The sequence below is a fragment of the Rhea americana genome, unplaced genomic scaffold (assembly GCF_003343005.1).
Source record: "Rhea americana isolate MKP2758 unplaced genomic scaffold, rheAme1 scaffold_108, whole genome shotgun sequence".
Lineage (NCBI taxonomy): Eukaryota > Metazoa > Chordata > Aves > Rheiformes > Rheidae > Rhea > Rhea americana.
This window is the reverse complement of record NW_028185128.1, coordinates 160,474-180,029: the sequence shown is the minus strand read 5'-3', so window position 1 is coordinate 180,029 and position 19,556 is coordinate 160,474. Positions and strand designations below refer to the sequence as shown.

General features: G+C 37.4%; 1 protein-coding gene across 1 annotated transcript in view; it reads right to left on the bottom strand.

The window, feature by feature from the left end:
- UTRN (utrophin) overlaps positions 1–19,556 on the bottom strand; it is a gene marked incomplete at its 5' end in the record, with an annotated part of 298,945 nt that overhangs the window by 119,430 nt on the left and 159,959 nt on the right. The window contains one exon of the mRNA XM_085310498.1: positions 16,656–16,812. Coding sequence (XP_085166624.1) covers positions 16,656–16,812 — 157 coding nt within the window. The remainder of the gene's footprint in view (positions 1–16,655; positions 16,813–19,556) is intronic.

Here is a 19,556-nt window from a genome sequence, read left to right as displayed (position 1 = left end):
AAAATGCTCAAGGTGTAACAATAATACTGATAGACAACACACGGAAAGATAAGCCTTAAAACTAAAATTGTTTTTAGTGACTGGATGCCATTATGGAAAACAAAGAATATTCTCACATATATGTACAATATCTCCCAGAAATGTAAATATCAATTAAAAAGCATTTGAAAAAATAACTATGCAAACAGAGCAGCAAGAGACCTATATGCGGGCTACCCCAGAGAACTGTAATGAAAAGTCTGTAACACAGACTTTAAAAGTGATAAAGGAATGTCACTTATTTGCATATTTCATTTATATTGTATTTAGTAATGGGGTTTGCTAACCTCACCACTCTGGAAAGACATCATTGCTTTCTCAGGAATCTCTTCATTTTTATTTATAAATATAATCAAAATTAAGCATGTTTATCTGTTCTATATAGWTTCTTAACATCATCTTTGTACATTTCCAGAACAGCATTAAGTTATGTGATTCACATCCACCCCRAATTTGTTCTTTCATTTTTAGTCTGTTAGTAAGCACTTTTTACTTTGGTTGTGTTTTGGGGCGTGGGGAACAATTGCTTGTTTTAAATATACCATGGGCTGGTTGGTCTGTTTTTATGTACTGTGCTGTGTTCACCACTGGTTCTTCCTTTGTATGTGTTGGCTCCACAATTTTAGATCCAGCATGAAGAAAAATAACTTTCTCTCTGCCAGTGCTACTGCAGCACCACCATGAAAAGCAGGAGTACAAAGACACATGTGAACAAATGGTCTGAATAGCTGAAGCTAAATTTTGCTCAGACTAAGAATCTCTAAGCAAGCTAGAGATGTCAGAAGGCATTATCTCCACACTGATACAGAAGAGCACAAGATCATCAAAAAATCATCCCAAACAAAGCTGATCTATTGGAAATTAGTAATTCCAATGAAGAATAACTGCCTCGAGGCTGCGGACTCTTCAAAATGCTTCTCTCCCTCCATACGTGTCATCTTTTCTCTGCTCTCTTCTATCCACCGCACCAAGCTCTGAGCTATCTCAGCTGAACAAATACAGCAAAAGAGAGAACCGCAGATCGCCTGCACCTTGCTGGTGCTGGAGAAGCTTCTACCTCATCAGCTCTTATAGTGACTCATGCAGACATTAAGCAGAACTGCAGAATGAATTCATCTTTGAGGAATGAAAAACTGAAGTATTAAGTATTAGAGATGCAATTTTCAAGGCAACATTTATTTGGCTCCCCACTCCAAGAAAGGCTAGTACATCAGTTGGCACCTCCACTAACACCTATAGAAAAAAGCTGTAGCAGAGTGTAAGACTACTATTCTTTCATAAGCTGTAATGGTTGGGCTTGGATATTTATTACAATGAATAATAGTTCATCTTTTAGTTCAGTTGCTCAGTGTAATTTTCTTTCACAGTAAAGATTGGACATAAGTTCTGCATGAGCTTCAGAGAAGTATTCTAGGTATTTCTTACTCTCTAAGCACCTTTTCAGCTAGCTTATATTTTTTTGCATAGGTTCAGCACTGACCATGTTGTCACTACCAAGGTAGTGATTCCAATTAAAGGACACTCAAAAATATTAAGGCTGCACAAGCCAATTAGAAATCAAGGTGATAGTACAGCTTTGCCACAGGGGCAATGACAGCCTTACCACAAGCTTACCCTATCTGCAATGTCCTTCATACTTTGAACGACTAATGTCAGACAAACGTAACCAATGAGAAAGGTTAGTTCTATGCATCTTTTTTCCCCTCATTATTCAAAATACGGGCCAAACACATCTCTAACACAACACAAATAGGGTGAAAACCACCCTGGCTTTTCAATTTTGTAGCCTAAATCAATGTATTCAGTATCTACCTCATCTATATTAAAGACCTACTTTAAAAAGAGAACATTTCTTTCACGAAATCAGCAAAAATAATAAAAATGTTATGCCAGGTCTACAAGTATGGCACAAAAGTGAGGAATAATGAAATATAAGTGCCGTAAGAAAAGTTCCTCAATTAKAGAAGGAGAAAAATCCCAATATTTATCTTAATAACCTGGGTTCATGTACCTGACCAATCCAAGTATCCTCATATGCCTCACTTCCAGCTTTCTACAGCTGGAAGTGTAACAGTAATTCAGATACAGGAGCACTGAATTTCAGATTCCCTCCTCACAGGAGTCATYCTCCTTCTATCCAAAAAATAAACTAACCTAAAATAGCTAAAAAGTGTAACGCAGTCTGAAGCTGCCCAGTTCAGTTACAGTGTGAGAGCCATATAACTGCTATCAATTAGAGTTCTGCACAGACTAATTTACCTTATGGAAAAAATAATTTATTACGAGCATATATGTCTATACCGCACTGCTAGGGGAACATGCCCTGTCTGTAATTTATGAAGGAAAAAGTGGAAAGACTTTGATCACCAGAAAGTCTCAGAAAAGGGGTAACTAATAAGAAAAGGCTTTTTAACACTCTTTAGCAAGGGAAATAACCTTCACTAGCAAGATGTTCCTTCTTCATTCTGGATTCAGAACCTCGTAACTGTTTTCAAAATCTCGGCTACATGGAGCTTTACAGATTTGCCTTGCCACTGGAAAGCTTGTCATACTTCCTTTCTGTGCCTCCCACTCCTGCTCACATCCTTCCCTTGGGAAGGAGGCTGCTGTGTGGATTTGGTACACATGTGAAAAGAAGAGAGAATGGCTACTTTGTGGCTCTGGAAACAACCACAGAAGCAAAGCACAACACACAGATGCTGTTCGTACTTTATATGAAACTATGTGGCTGTATATGACTGTTTATGACTTGTTTATGAAAGTCCCTTAAGGTTTCATGTGCCTAATCCAACATTTACATCTTTCAACTCAGTCCATGAATGTAATGGAGGGGTTGGAAACAAGCAGCTTCTAGATGTGGACATGTCCCTTAGCACAATGTCTATGGGCTATAGTGAAGAAAACTACTCAAACATCTGCCTAGGAGAGAAGCTTCACTAGTACTTTAAGTGCAGGCTAAACAGTGTTGACAGTCAGCAGTCAAGCCTTGCTGAGACAGCAGGGAGTCGACTATGAGAAAACAGGTCAAAATACAAAAATAAGTTGTATGTGTTCTCGTATCGAGAATCCAGGAGACTGAAAAAGTGCATCATTCAACTAATCCAACCAYGAACCAGTTTAAGCTCACTCTGCACACATATTATGAACACATTCATTCTTCCAAAGCCATATAAGGGATTTTGTCACATTTTGTATACAACTATTCTTAGCTTTTTGTTTTCCTCCCTCTTCCCTTACTTTTTACATTATAATTTCCAGACTTTGTTATAATTTGTAAATATAGGCTTACATTTATAAATAGCAGCTAGTGCATAGTTTTGACACATTCCAGTTTGTGCCATTCAAGCAACACTCCCTAAAGAAATTCTGAAATCCTGCATGTAGTTTCAATTCTCCCACTGGTTACCTATATAATGCTCAGAGTGGCTTCAGCTTTCTATTTCTTTCGACAGCTAAGAGAGTATCACCAGGCTTTGAAATGCTGTAGAAAAGAAAAAAATTAAAATGGTATTTTCTGTCAACTTCACAGGCGTAAACTAGCTCCAGATACTTTAGAGAAATAACCACATAATGCTTTTRTTGCCTACATTTTTTGTCTCAACCTTGAAATCATTAGCAGTTTGAAGCTAAATTCTCTCTCAAAAGCATGTTAGACTTGCAAATTTAAATATTGAAATAGAACTATGGGATCACTACGAGGAATGTATGACTTCTTTCTTTGTGCAGTTGAGCAGAACAATACATGAATTTTTAAGCGCTGTTCACAATGAACCAACAGATCAATAGTTCTCTATGTAAGTCCCACATTCTCATTCATTTTTATTCATACAGAAAAGCAACSAGGATTACCAAGCACCTAACTCCAGGAAAATTTAATAAGCTTAGAAGATACAACTTCTAAGATACAATATCTACACTACAACTTTGCAGTAACAACTTTTCTTCTAAATTGAGATCGTACTGAGTCACTGCTGCAGCAGGGAAAAACAAGAAAAAAGTCACTTGAAGTAGTTTTTTTTAGTCAGAGCACAAGGACTTGCTTCTAGATCACCAGGCAATGAGGTTTCCAGCCGGGTGCGATGACACACACCACCCACAGCACTGCCACTAGCACGAAACGCTGCAGARCGGGTCTCTGCTTCGAAACTCTGTTTGGAAAATAATGAGCGCAGCACGTACAGGCCCAACCATCAGGCACCATCAGTAACTATTTAAAAATAACATCCTCTCCCCACACAGAGACACACACTGCTGACCAGGAATAACGAGTAGAAACCAAGCTACATGCCACTGTGTAGTGCTTCGGCTGTATTTTTCATAACCAGCTGTAGTTTTACTTCGAGATCCCTGGGGAACTAAAGAACAAAGTTAAAAAACTTAAAGAAGTCCCAGTCTCAGACAGAATTTTTGCTTGAATTTCTAAGTTTTTCTTAGAGTTCTCTTAGGGACCGACCTTCCAAAGACAYTTACCAAAGCAACTCTTCACTATGAGCTCACCTTGTAACGTGCTAAATAAACTTAGCAAATAAATCAGAGAAAATCAAAAACACACAGAATTTGTTATGTCCTTATTGCTAGGCATGTGGTAAGCATGTCTAACTAGCACCCCTCTCTCTTTTCAGAGACATCGAATTGTCACACTTCTAGCACTTTTTTCAGTTGAGGTTTTTCTTCCCTGATCAGAATCTGAACTCTTTTGAGACAGTTCATCACTCAAAAAAGGTAAGTATCAATCACTAAAAAAACAAAACGAAAAAACCCTTCATGTATCAGGCTAATCCCAAAATGAATGAATACAGAGYGCATAAAAGCCGTTAACAGCAGAAAAAAAGAAAACTACTAGAAGATGACATAAAGCAATATTTAACTGAAAAATAATGCATGCTTTCCAGTAATTTCCTTATAACTATCCCATTTACTATTTTCTCTTTTTTACTGCTAATCCGAAATTCTTGCTGACCTGTTTCACTGACTTAAGGAAGACATATCATTAAAAGTTAAGATTTTATTGAATCTCTGAAGCCTCTGTTGGTACAGAAAATTTTAATTTACACCCAAGTGAATCACACATTTATGGAGTATCTTGTTTTAAATGACTATAAAATTGTAAGCACAGTCCTTTCATTAATCAAAATGTCTTATTTTATCTTTTAGAAATGTTCTATAAGCATGTAACTCACAAAACAGCTGTTTTGGGGGAGGTGAAGTCTTCTGTTTAAAAAAAAAATCATGCTTTTACTGTTTATGCCATCAAACACTGGCCCAAATCATTCTTTTCACATTATACATTCATTTAACAAGAAAGCTCAAAAAAATAGAATTGTACTGTAAAATAAGTTATTAGCATCAACAAGCTATTCAGAAACAGTCTTCGATAAGACCTATAAAAAGTTTGCTATTAAACAGGCTATGCCTACACATTTAAGTAACAGCCTACACTAACTACAAGTTCTGCTCCTGTGCAACTTCCTATACSTGGACCTCTCAAACCTGTTCTGCAGAGAAATAGGATATAGGGATGCCCAAACTACCAGCTGTTTTTACCATAATGATGTGCCAGCAATAGTACAACATATCCAACAACCATTAAGGCTAATACTCATACGCTGAGGAACCAGAAGAGGCTGCTCATGTCACAGAAGTTACTGTACAAGTATTCCCTATTTGGCAGAGCAGGCTACAAGCTTCTCAGCCAGTTAATACACAGTACTTGTAATCACTTTAGAAAACAGCCACTTCACTACCAGCCTTGACATCACATTACATCATCAAGCAAGGTGATAGAAAGGATGTTCATGAAATCTCCAGCTTTGTACAGGATGTTTTTAAAATGTCCTACCACATTACAGAGAGTAAATTATAAGCAAGAACATTAAGCAAACATGTAAAATAGCTTTTTAGTAATAAATAGATGGTTGTGAGAACTACAGTGCACTCTTTCAGAGTGCAGAGATGCCTAAAAGCACAGAAGCAAACAACAGACACATGCCATCTTGAACAAGCAAATACTTTCTATCCAAATTTTACTGAATAGAATTTACTGAACAGAATTCAGCAAAGCACTTATAAAAACAAATCTTTCTCAGTAAATCTATGAGGAATGACTGAAGACATATTGGAGACTAATCAGGCACTGCTCTACATGGCTGAACTGTACTCAGACACTAATGTCATGCATACACAACCCTGGGTCCTCTGATGTGGACAACCCACTCATGATATTTCAGGGTTCATAGAAAAGGAGCCTCACAAGAGCAGGACTCAAGGTCTAAATCTGATTAAAAGCAGAAATGCCATCTTCTCTTCCCCATAACAATTAACCAGCTTCAGATAAATTTTACTGCTCATTAAAAAGTTGAATTCCTCACTCTTCAAGTAATGCTGACATGAGTCCTACACTGCCGTTATTTGACAGTCACTCAAACTTTCTCCATACATTTTTCATCCAGATTAGAAAGCACTCTGCTAGAAAGAAGCAGACTATAGATTGATAGAGTTGAGGAAAGGGAGAGTTTTGTTGTAGAATTCTAGACTCCTCCTCAAGATAAAAAGTAAAGTTAGCTTAAGCTAACTTTGCTGAAAAATTCAAATAAGGGATCCACATGCATATAAAGTCCAATAAACAGGTCAGATTAAGCATAACGGGGTGATTTAAAAAGTCTCAAAATAAAAAGAAAACATTCTCTTCTATAGGTAGAGATAGYACGCAAGGACCTCTAGCAGCTGAAATTGTGCAAGAGGAATCTCAAATACAGTAGGATACCTTTTTGAAGCACAATACCGATTTAACTTTGCAGTGAGTAGGTGTTAGCACAGACATAACTTTCAGCAGTTTTCTCAAAAGAGAAAGCTCCAAAGTACCATCATAAATCTAGATGCCTTTTGGCTGCTAAGTCGAAAGAGTAGAACTTCAGAAAACAAAGCTTCTTCTAGTAATATTCTTAATAGTTTCCCAATGCRTCAGGCTAGCAAAACGGATGAGAGAATTCATTAGTCCAGGTTATACATATCTATATGTATGGTATACTTCTGGGACCAGCTAAAAGCTGAAATTAGGAGTTTCTTTAAATAAAAAAATAAAATAAAAATTTGTAAGGTTACCTTGCTCATTAAATCAAGTAATATCTACTTTTTCATTTCATTATCACTCTAAAAAACAAGCAAAAAAGCAGAAACCTATTCCCTCTATTTTCTACACACATTTCTAAGTCTAGGCTTTAATCTCAACAATCTGAATGAAAAAGAAGTGGGTGGCTGCCATGGCAACACAATTTTTCCGATCTATTGCGAATGTTCCTAGGGTGGATTACTGGCTGTAATAGCAAGGGATTGAGGATCTAATAGTTCAGGAGTTAACTAGAATAAATATTCTTCTCCTCTAAAGAGCCTGCCTGCAGCAACAGGAAGTAAAATCTAGATAAAAATATCCTTAACAAAAAAATAAAACGGATTGTTTGACAACCCACATCTGCAATTGCTGTCCAGCCTTGCATTTAAAGTTTCAGAGAGCTTTTACTGTGATAGCAGAGTTTCTTCTATTGTATATTTAATAAAATGGAGCATATCATAAACTAATGCTCCTGGCTGTTTTATCCAACAACTAAGATGGAGGTGAAAGTCTATCCTGTGGGAACGCACAATGAAAGAGGATAAAACTCTCTAGTGCTTGCACAACATTTATAAGGAAAAGCATCAGTTATGTAAACAGGTTTTTATAAGATTTAGAGTAATCCCTGCAAGCTCTATCCCAACAATAAGTGAACAGCTTTGCTAAAGGCATTCTCTGCTCTAATTTATCAGAACAAATCACAGAGCAATAAGGAGACCCCAGAAGATTCTAGGATTATATAGAAACTATCTCAAACTTGTTTCAGTACAGGAAAGGGATGAGCAGGACAAAGTTTTCAGCTCTATCTGATTCAGGCTGTTAAAGCTCCTGAAAACACATGGCAGTAGCCACTGAATCCTAGTGGCTCTCTGGTGGGTCTCTGCAGTTAGAAAAACAGATTCTCTGCTGTTGTGCTGTTGGGTTTTGTTGTCGTTGTTGTTTCTTGTTTTTTTGCAGTTGAAGAAACAGATTTCAGGGAAAAAAAATGCATTCAGAGAAATGTCCTGCCCCATTTCCTTGTACCAGTCCATATTTCCATGACCCAAAGTGAGAGCTTATCTGTTAGGTTTCAGATAGCATCCAGCACTTTCTAACACAGCTGAAACACAAACTCATCTTTAAAAAGCATACACAACAGGCTAAACTGAAGTTTTCGAACACTTTCTAGCAGTTTTAGCTTAGAGAGAAAGACCTTGAAGTCTCAATGGCAGTTGTATGAAATCACTCGCTCCATATGCAGCAGCAACCAAGAAAGCCAATAAAATGTTGGGCATCATCAGAAAGTTGCCAAGGACAAGACAAACAGCCATTACTGTGTACAGTATAAAATGCTGATGCAACCTCATCTTAAATACTGTGTGCAATACCGGTCACCACATCTCAAGGAGGACACAGTGGAGTTGGAAAATGCACAGGCAAGAACAACAGAGGTGTTTAAGGGAATTCAGCAGCAGTCTTATGGGGAGAGATTAAAAAGACTGGGACTCTTCAGTTCAAGAGAGCAGAAGGTTCGAAAGATGTATGATAAAGGTTTCCAAATCATGAAGAACTTGGACCATGAAGTAAAGAACAGTTATACACCGAATCCCACAGTACTAAAACAAAGGGCATTTACTCTTTAAAAACAGAAGGAGATCAGTTGAAGAATATAAATAGTAGGGGTGTGGTTTTGTTCTGTTTTTTTTACCGTTGTGTGGTTTGTTGGGGGGGGGGGCTAAACAGAATTGATGATGAGCATCTGGCATCTATATAGCCGTGGGAAGTGGTGGAGGCAGAATATGTCAGAAAATTTGAAAATAAATTAGACAAATTAATTGGAAACAGGTCCAAAACAGATATTATAAAGAGCAGGGTAGGGATATACTCTTTAACATTCTTTTTCCCATGATAGTGGATGCTTAGGAGTAGAAGAGGAACAGCTCACGCACAGTGGCCAGGCTAAAACATATTCTCCACAGATAGCATCTCCTAGTGCCACTACTGAAGAAAATATACCAGGACAAATGGACCATTGGTCCATAAAGACATTTCCTATGTGTTTACACACTTTTATCCCCAGTGAAATGAGGACTTTGAGTCAAAGAATTGTATATATACAGGAATATACACATACATAGATACATATACACACACACACACACACATACGTGTGTGTGTGTATTTCTTTCTTTTTTTTCCACACACAACACACTCCAAATGGTTCAGGTATAGTTTGAGGTCTAGAATATAGGAGCCAGTCATTTCTAACATTACATGACTTGGTTACAGTTTATGGTAAAGTTCCAGGAAGGAACCCTATAATAAAGCCTCAAAAGGTTACACAAGGTCCTCAGAATTCAAAATTGTGATCCCATTTGTTAATGTGATGTCCAACATTGGAATTTTAATACAGCTTAGAGCATGTTAAGAATCAAGACAATCATGGATCATCACTTGTCTTTTCTGAACTAGCAAGATGAAAGGCAGCTCCCATTCAGAAGCTGTTTAGTTACATGCTGGCAGGAGAGTATCCAAAGCTACAAAGCCTGAGTGGGATTTCAGAAAGGATCACTGATGTGCTTGCACTCTGTTACTTCCATCTGGCTTAGCACTTGGCTGCAGGTGAGGTCTGCATCTGCAGGTCATACTTATGAGTTACATCCCCCAACATCAGTTACAGGCCTTAACAGTATTCAGACTGGCTGTGAGTCATGTCTTGCAGCTCAAGACATCAGAAGAGTAAGCTCCTGGTTTGGTGCATCCTTCTAAGCTTTCAGGTTACTCAAGGACTATTGCAGAGAAGACATGGAGGTGGAGTAGACTTACTTTTGAGATATGAGACAAGAGGATATCGAAGAAAGAGAGATACTGAATTGATCACAGCATTTCAAGAAATAGACCAGAAATTCTGAATCACTCTGCTCTTTCAGCAGTGTAAGCCTGCTTTCATATGCATTTCCCTCCAAAACAATGCCAGAATATCCTCTTTGACATTTGAGGCTAACTATAAACCTTCAAAAACATAGATTTTAATTGGTGAGTTGAGATCCAGTAAGGTTTTCAAAGTTTATATAGCAGTCTTTGATTAAAACAGCCTGGATACTGGATTCTTGGAAAAGAGAATACGAGATGAATATACTCATGTCTGTATAAAAAGATAACATTGAGAAGGCAACCCCACAGAAATATTTTTTTTAATGTATTGAAAAAAAGCGTCTATCAATTGCTTTCACCACAGCAAGATAACTTGCTTTACTCTGTTGTAGTGATAGAATGTTTAGTTCTTTCACTACCCATTTTTTTTATTATTATTATTTCAAGTACTGAAACCATTGTACCTTTCCTAAATTATCACAAGACAAYTGAACTTTTAGGACCAAGCTGAAATATAGCCAAAAGCAACAGATTTTTTTATTGTTGTAAAAAATACACTACATAGACATCTTAATTTAACATTTCATTCTTTGTGACATGCTTTTGCTTACACATCATTCTTTGGAAAAATTGTCCAGGAGAGCAGTTAGTGATACACACCTGAATCATTCACGTAAGACAAATCTATTCTAGTAAACCCTTAATGAGCAATGGCTTTAAGTCAGACACGTGAGAACTCTCATTTCACTTCAGGCATTAACTATACCCTGTTCTTCCTTAAGCAAAATATTCCCACTCATAACTTCAACTCCTTTTCCTAAACACATCTCAGAAAGGAAGAAGCCTCATTTTAAGCTAAAGAAATTGTACTGAGCTTGTGAAATCTTTCTTCTTCATGAATAATCAACATTCAGAATTCTCAAATACGCAAAGCACTTAAAACTGCAACAGTCCTTAAAAGACTCCTAACGCATTATGAGTTTACTTAAGCAGCTCTCTAACTGTTCAGTAATGCTGATTGACTAGTGGGAAGGTTATTCTTCCTGTTCATAGAGTATACAGTTTTTGAAAACACATCCGTATTTTGAACAGCTACTTCACAGTAGTGTGGTACAGAACGCTGTTTACACATTAAGTGTGAATGCATTCACACTTTAGTCTACAGGATCAGACCGGAGGTGGTCTTCTACCAAAAGGCTCTGTAGAATCTCCTCTTCAAGCCATAAACTGTTTAATTCTCCCTATTCTCATTCCTTCATARCTCAAATTTTGGTCAAAATTAGTATTTCATCAACATAGCTGACTACCTCTACYCAATCCAGATTTTGCACATCTTTGTTATGAGAAGTATAAAAAATTTTAAAACCCCTTTCTAAACTATAATTAAGAGCACAGACTAAGGTAGCACTGAAATCACCAGATACTACTCATTTGCTGTTACAAATAATTGATTATAACCGTAAGAACAATGGAAACAGGTTTTAATATGGAAAAAAAAGAAAACCTAATCTAAAATAATTAAGTAAGAACAAGGATTTAAGTATAAGCCCACTGCCCAAAATCAGTCAGACATACCAAAAGAGCACAGAGAAGTTAGGCCTAGAAAAATGTTTTTTTCTCACAGTCTTTTCCTGCTGGTAAAGTAAACAATGGAATTAGAGGCACCCTGCAGGGATAACAACAAACAGAAAGTAGTTTCCAGTTGGCTATAAGCTAATGCTTTTGATAAAAGTGGCAATAACTAACTAAACCCAAAAGAAATACTTGCAACTTCAAGTGTTTGAATACTTCAACAAATCAGCTTTGGAACATTAAGTACATTGACAGCAACCCCCAAAAATCTGATGAGGATCTGAAATATTAATGATCCATCCATAGACATAAATTACTGATGAAACAATCATAGGTCCCTGCCTGATTCATTCTGGACTTGAACGAAGCCAACTTAAGCATCTCTGTGATTTAAGACACATGCATTATTTAGTATTAGCTAGACCCTTGTTCATTTATGCACATAGATGCAGAAAGGATTTATAAGAGAGAGTAYTCATTTCTGCTTAATTTGAAATGTACTGTTCTCTCTTAAACCTAAACCACCATGATTTATATTAGTAAAAGAACACTTTGTTCAGGTTCTCCTTCAGAGAGTGGAGAGATGCCACATGCAAGTTTACCCACGCATACAGAGGCCAGGAGGTCACCATCCACATCTCCTGTGCTTGTACACAGGCACAACTCCAGGTACTTCCATATCCACAGACCTAACCCACTGATTCTTCACAGTACTTCTGCACCATCTGTTTTTTTGGCAAAATAGAATATCTATGTAAATATTCTTTAACATAACCTATGCAGCAGATAGTTTTACGSCACACTTCAAAATCCTAAATCATAAAGAAGGCTGGAGAAACACAGAATGAAATGCAAAACCTSAGCTCATGAGGATGGGCACCAGCGTGAAACACAGAATTAGGGAAAAAGCTGGCACTACAAACTGAAATGGCAGCTGTCTTCATTTTCTTCTCCTTACAGTTGTTTGCTTCAGCAGTTTCAGTTTCTTTACAAGTGAGTTTTCTGTGCTTTGTGAATATAAGTACAACCTTAGGTACAGGTACATTTCATAAAGCTGATTTTTAATTCGAGTATTTTTAAACTTCCTCTCCATTTCCTGATATATCTTCCTACAAAGCATTTATGAGTTTTCGCTCTTGGGGCTATCATCATAGCCCCACTCTCAAATTTTATGAACAGTTAAAATGGGAAATTCAAGGTCTCTTATCTCAATGAAACCCTTTTCTTGCCCTGCCCCTTCCAAGATACAGAGCATAACTCAGTGTTCAGACAGTATTTGCTCTCTGCTGGATTACAGTTGGCATTTAGTACATGATGGGACTACTAGATGATGAAAATTGGGCTGAACACCTCAATGATCTGTACAAATGTTTTAAGTATCTGATAAGTCCCAAAAGATTCCTGCTAATCTGGAAAATCTGGGCTAAATCTGTAACCCTGATTCACACAAATAATACTGCTGTGGATAATACTTGTTTTTAAAGAACAGACTTATCATTAATATCTAAAAACAAAAGCAAGTTAAATTTTAAACTTGCAAGTCATTTCTTTCCTCCTGTCCAAATAGACCTCAGTAGCTCACAACCTGAGTTAACTCAAAGCCTCTGTCACATAATTCCATACTTATATAACACAATAAAGACAAGCACCAAATTGAGAGATACTAACAGAGAGAAAGACCAATAAATTAGCACTATTAACTAGAAGTTAACAAGTCAACAGCTTAGATGAGCAGGAGGGAAAAGAAATCTAGAATAAGAGAGAGCAGTTCTCAAGTAACTAGAGGTTACAAGTAACATTAAGATGAGAAAGATCCAGACCTAGAGGGGGAAAAAAAAGAGAAAAGAAAAGAATAGAAGAAAAAGGAGATGAGATTGACATGCATCCACATCTGAAAGAGCTGAGCCAGAATTTCACCATGCATAGCAGAAAGTACCTACGAGAGAACAAGCTCAGATAAGCAAGTTGGAAACAAGAGCAAAGGAATCACGGGGAAGTGGAAATGAAAATAAGATAATGGGGAGGAACAAGCCGCTTAGTGTGCAAGGGGATAATTTCAAGGCAACGCCCTCAGCAGATGTGACGCTAAAGGAACAAGGAAATCAGAGATGCACACGACCACTCACACAAAGAAGAGACCCGTGCAGAAGCTGGCACGGCTCTGCACACAGCTACACAGGATACAGTCATGACAGTTGATAGTCATGCTGCTGAGAATTTTAGTGCTATTAAATGTAAATCCTACAGGGAATATGAAACACTTAGAAAGCTTAATATCTGAAGAAGAGGAAAGAAACACAGTATTTATATGATGTTACGACAGCCAGTGAAAAAAGGTGGAATAAAGGGAGCAAGGTGAGAGAAATCAAGACGTATTTTTGCAGTATTTAAGCCATTTAAATAGCTGACTACTATTATTGGCTGTTTCTCCCAAGTAGAAATAGAAACAAAAGAAGGGTTAAAGAAAACTCTATGGTCCACACACACGTGTTTCACAGCATGCATACATACACATAGCTGGATATACAGAGATGTTTTACTGAATAGCTTCTTTCCAAGATTTCTAAAATAACAACACTGAACCATTTTGTATGGAATAGTTACATCTCAAATCTCCATTTAAAACTGTCAGCTTAATATAGGATGTGTATATTCTGAAAGGAGCAGCTTAAATGTGAAGCAAGTGACACTGGCCAGTAATACTAACACAAGGCACAGAAGGACTGACAGCATAGAAGCATGTCAAATCCTTTATAAAAAATCTGCCAAAAGGGGAGATTTGGCATAAGATTTCAAAATACCTTCAAAAAAATCACAGTCATAAAATTTATACTGTCCCCCTCCCCCTCCAAAAAGGGCATCTTTATTCCACATCTTAACTATACCAAACACTTAACTATACAGAGGAATAGGAAGAGGGATTTGCAAAAGGTTTGGGCCCCTTGCTCCCTATTCTCTTTCCTCCCGGCTTTTCCTTTCAGTTTTTACTTTCTGCCTGAAAATACACAACTGTTCAACTTGATAGAGTTTACTAGCAAACTGCAGCTTCAGTGAAGTAACGAACAGTGCCTATTAGGAAACAGCAGTGAAGTGCTGCCACAGAGAATAAAATCAATGGAGAGATTTAATTCATTTTCCTTCCTCTGGGAATCACCAGTCAGCATCATTTCATAGAAGAACATTTCATTCATGAAATGTCACATGCTCATGGTTCATATCTGGCACGACACAGAAAAATTCACATGACATAATGGAATTCCTTCATTCCTGCTAAAATAATAGAAAAAAATCATTCAACCTTCATCTCAGAAATATCTACAACTGAATACTGCACACTTGCCCACCTAAATGTACAGAAAACATGATAAATGCATAGGGCTACTTTAACTTTTTCTTGTTGCAGCCCATTAATAGGGCTCCTATTAAATATTGGAACAGGATATCTATATCCTAATAATAACCACAGTAAATGCAAAAGCAAGTGACACAGGTCAAGTGACAAAAGAACATTGCTTTTTCAGACATGAAAGGTAATCTCTTACAGCTCCTGAATGTATATATTCCACAAAGTCTTAGCTTTACCTCAACATATAACAAACAAAAAGTTACTCTTTAAAGCTACGGCTAGGAAGAAAATTTTCTAGCAACTCTCCCTCCCACTGCTGCAGTTCAGTAGTAACTCCAATGAGGTATCTAGCATCCTTATTCCTATATTCCTCTCCTGAAACAGCACATAAAAACAGTAATTTTTGAAAATCAATTTGAGATCTTTAAATGAGAGCCACTAACAGTAGTACTGTTTGTTATGATCAGGTATATGTTATAATCTAATCTAGCATGAGACAGGCACAAGCTTTTAGAAAATGACCTGTAGAACCCATCATCTCTCACTGACCTGCTTTCAAACATATTTGGATCTGTTCCAGCCTTTTATTGTTCTTCTGCAATAGCAAACCACAGTTTGATCATTTTAGAAAGTTCAGAGCAGATGTGCCCGCAAACTGAGCATGATGATTCAAGTGGATAACAGGAAGAGATGAACTCTCAAGAAACAAAGATCCTGAGTTTATGCTAATAACTTTATTTTAAAGGACTAAATTAAGAGGAAACATGCAGACTTCCTTATATTCTTGCATTTTGGGGTTAAGCCTCAAAAGCATTGCTCATGTCAAAATACATTTCTGAGTTCCTCAAGAGTATTGTTCTATATTTCTAAGCATTTTCTCAAATTCAATATTGTCATCATGACAGAAAAGACATCAGTACTGTGTTGGGGGGAGGGAAACACAGTCATAATGCAATCAACTRTATAGAGCTGCATTTGTTCTCTCTCCCATGTCTATACCACATAGTAGAGCAAATATGATGAGAAGAAACAAGCTGTACTGGAATCAATTTGCCCAATGGCAAGTATGTCCTAACTTGACTATTTATCAGAATTGTTAGACAGAATTTATATTCTACATAAACRACGGTATATTTTAGGCACAACAGAGTGTTTGTTGTCAAAAAATTACTTATGAATTAATATTTTAATATGCATCAAGGTGAAACAGAACTAGCAAAACCAGAGAGCTGAAACAACATGTTATAGTAAAAACAGTAAGACACAGGTAGATTGATTTCAGCTCTTTCAAGCATTTTTGAGTCATCTTGCAATATAAATCTGCACTTGGAATGGGGGAGACCCTATAATATTGGTCACGTTACTGCAATATAAGGCCATTTTGCATAATTTTACTGAAATTACATTCACATTGTTTCTGTAGTTCATGTTCATTTCTTACTTACAATACTTTACTTGAAGAATAACAATTTTGCCTGATAGACATCTAAGAAGATCAGGAATGGATCACAAAACAGAACTGAACAGAGCATACGCATCAAAAACTATTCTGATGAAATTTTAAAGGAGATACCTCAGCTGTGCTTTGCTGAGGGAGGTGGGAAGCAAAGGGAGTGGAGACCTACAGCAAAATGTTTTCTTAAAAAGTAAACACTATGATCGTTTCTGCTGTATCCGCATCTTCTTCATCCTATCTTTTAGAGCAGCACATCTATCAATAAAATTTAAGGAACTTACTTTACAGTGGTCATATTGTTGCTGTAAGGTTGGAACATCCCCTCCAATGGGCATTTGCTTTTTCAGCTCTTCATCTTTTGTATTCAGCCATTTGATTAACTCTTCCAGAGATGTCAGCAATCTGTTCCATTTCTCTGCACTTGCCTCCAAGTGAGCCCTGTGAAACAACATAAAAGCATTTTTAAAGCCTTGAATGGCATAAAAAGCAAGAGATTGTACTAAAAAAAAAATTGTTCTATCATTAAGGGAGGAATGCTTCAAACATTTACCTGCAAAGAAACTTTGATGTGTTAAAAAACCCTCCACCTCTGAAGACTTTCCACAAAAAAAAAAACAAAGTAAGCAAGGAGAGGAAGAAAAAACAGGATAACATGGACAAATATGTACCTGTTTTTTGGACCCCTCCCCTAAAACCTTGCAGACTGCACATCTGAGCAACACAAAGTATTCTCCTTTTCCAGGAATCTACCCCTACAGTGCACAAAGCCTGAGCATCGTTTTGTGAGCTAAAGCACCACAAAACAGAACTCTTTCATGCCAGAACCTGAATCTTTAGCTCAGAAAGGAACCAGCCAGCAGCAGTAAGTTAACTGTGCTGCTGAAGTATTAATGCAGTGCACATCTGTCCCCCAATGAAGTCTACAGCACCTCCAAACTCCAGCATACGCTTTTCTATCACATTCAAAATATTTGATGGCTACCCCTGATTTGATGCAGTGCCATCTTTGATAGGGTCCAGCTATTTTACTTTTACTCCTGTTTTCTGTATTGTTATGGATTTCGTTTTGAGACCAACAAACATATAGCTGGCTCATACCAGTGCATAAAGATTTGTTTTATCACATGAGTGACAGAGTAGAGCTTTTTCAGTGTAGCCTGACACTAACTCTACACCTTCCTGGTCTGCTTTTGATGGATGAGTGATCTGAACTTCACTATTCTGTCTCCTAGGTTTTCTCTTTTCTGTTTCGCACATAGTTTTTTATTCTTTTTCTGGATCACTGTAGCTTGCATCTTGACACTTTCATGTGCTGTCTATTGCATTATCATCTTAAATGGCTGTTCCAATGAATTTTTAGTACTGATCTGAAAAGAGCTGGATTGAAAGGGTGATGACTTGCTTCAAGGCAAACAGGTTTGGGTAGGTTGGGATCTTCCAGAGATATTGGGATAGATGAACCAAAAAGTAGGCAGTAAGAGTGTATGAGGGGTGAAAAGGGCAAAAGGACACACCCTATCTCTGTAAGGGTAAATTAGCTTCTGGAAAAAAAACTATTCTCCTGCTCTACTCTGTTCAGGAAAGCATGTAGGTAGCTACTTCAGAAAAAATTTACAAGTACATGCTAGAAGTAATGTTTTTCTGCATACAGTTTTCTGGATCAGTGTTTCTGTCTTCCCTTGTTCCTGTCACTAACAATTTTCTCTCTGCTTGTAGCCTGAGTTTAAAAACAGCTGAGCCAGTCCTCCCCTCTGGCCTTTTCTGCACAGTCTTCATCCACAGTATCACAATTCACGAGTGAAAATATATTTTCTCAGCTCTCCTCACCTCTTTTCAGCTCTAACTCTCACTAACCAGAACTACTTTCAAGGTAACTAACTTTCTGCCTGTGCTGTTAACCAAATCCATACAGGAAGCTTCTGCACAATGTACCTRCTTCACTGAAAATTTACATCCTGAGTATTCACAACAATTCGTCCCTCCAGCCCCCAGCTACACACCCCAACAGCATGGTGTGGTTCATGTGCAATGCGTGCCTTCCCTTTTTCACAATTAGTTTGGCTTCCTATGAAAAAGCCATCAGAAATGCCTAGTTGTAAAGTGTTATCAGTGTGYGACTCCTCCACAGTGTATTAGGTACTCAACAGAGCCAGCCTCCTTTCTGGAAGTGAAAACAGAGTAAAGTTCCCTATGAATTTGGCAGAGAGGAGACATTTTGCTCTCATCCAAATCGAGGCAGCTCAAGTTTGAATTCACAGTTTTGCTACTAGATCCACAGATTTTACACACATAAAGCATCCTTCCCCCCCGTTAGGATAAACCATAATTAAAATGTTTATATCCATAGTTCTGCATACATTTAAAAGTGAAATCTCTATTCCTCATGACTTATTACTGTCTCTAGGAAGGGGAAGCAGCTCTCATCTCTAAAAACTGGCACTATTTAAGGCTTCAGGATTCTGCTCTAACTATTTAGCTGAATTCTTGTATACAAAATGAGTTAGAATTCTACAAGGAGCGGGGAAGAGGAACTGTCACTAGTTAGGTGTTTAAGGGACACTTCAACAGAGGTCCACTGTTAATTTAACATTCCCTGCAATAACGTTAACAGCGAACGAACTAATTTGGTATTAATGTGAATGATGTGACATATAATACTAGATTGAATTCATTATAATTCACCACTAATGAGTGTCCATGTACATGCCAGATTAATGACAGTAGTAAAACATCACTAGCATATGATTTCAAAGTCCATTGCAAAGCAGACTTCAGGGGGAAGAGAGGAGGTACAGGAGAGGGAAGAGAGTACACCAACAGGGACACTAAAATCCCCTTCTGAACACAAGAGAATCACTCTTTCTTGAAAGGCTAGAAAGAAGTTAATAAAAACAATGCAAAGGAAAACATCAACATCAACCTGTATTTTTCCTGAAAGTTACCCTTCTAATCTTATCAGTTAATAAAAGGGAGAGGCAACAGCAGCAGCTGATTAGCAGACACAAGCATTCAATCCTCCTGAGGAGTAGACATAGGCATTGAGTAAACCCCACTCAGAGCAAATGCTACCTAGGAAGAAGGGGAGCTAAATGCATTCCTAGGTAAGTTTTAGTACCAGGTTTACATTTGTCATACGGATATTATCAAAGAGTTAGAGTTAATAAACTATGCTGAAGTTCTGA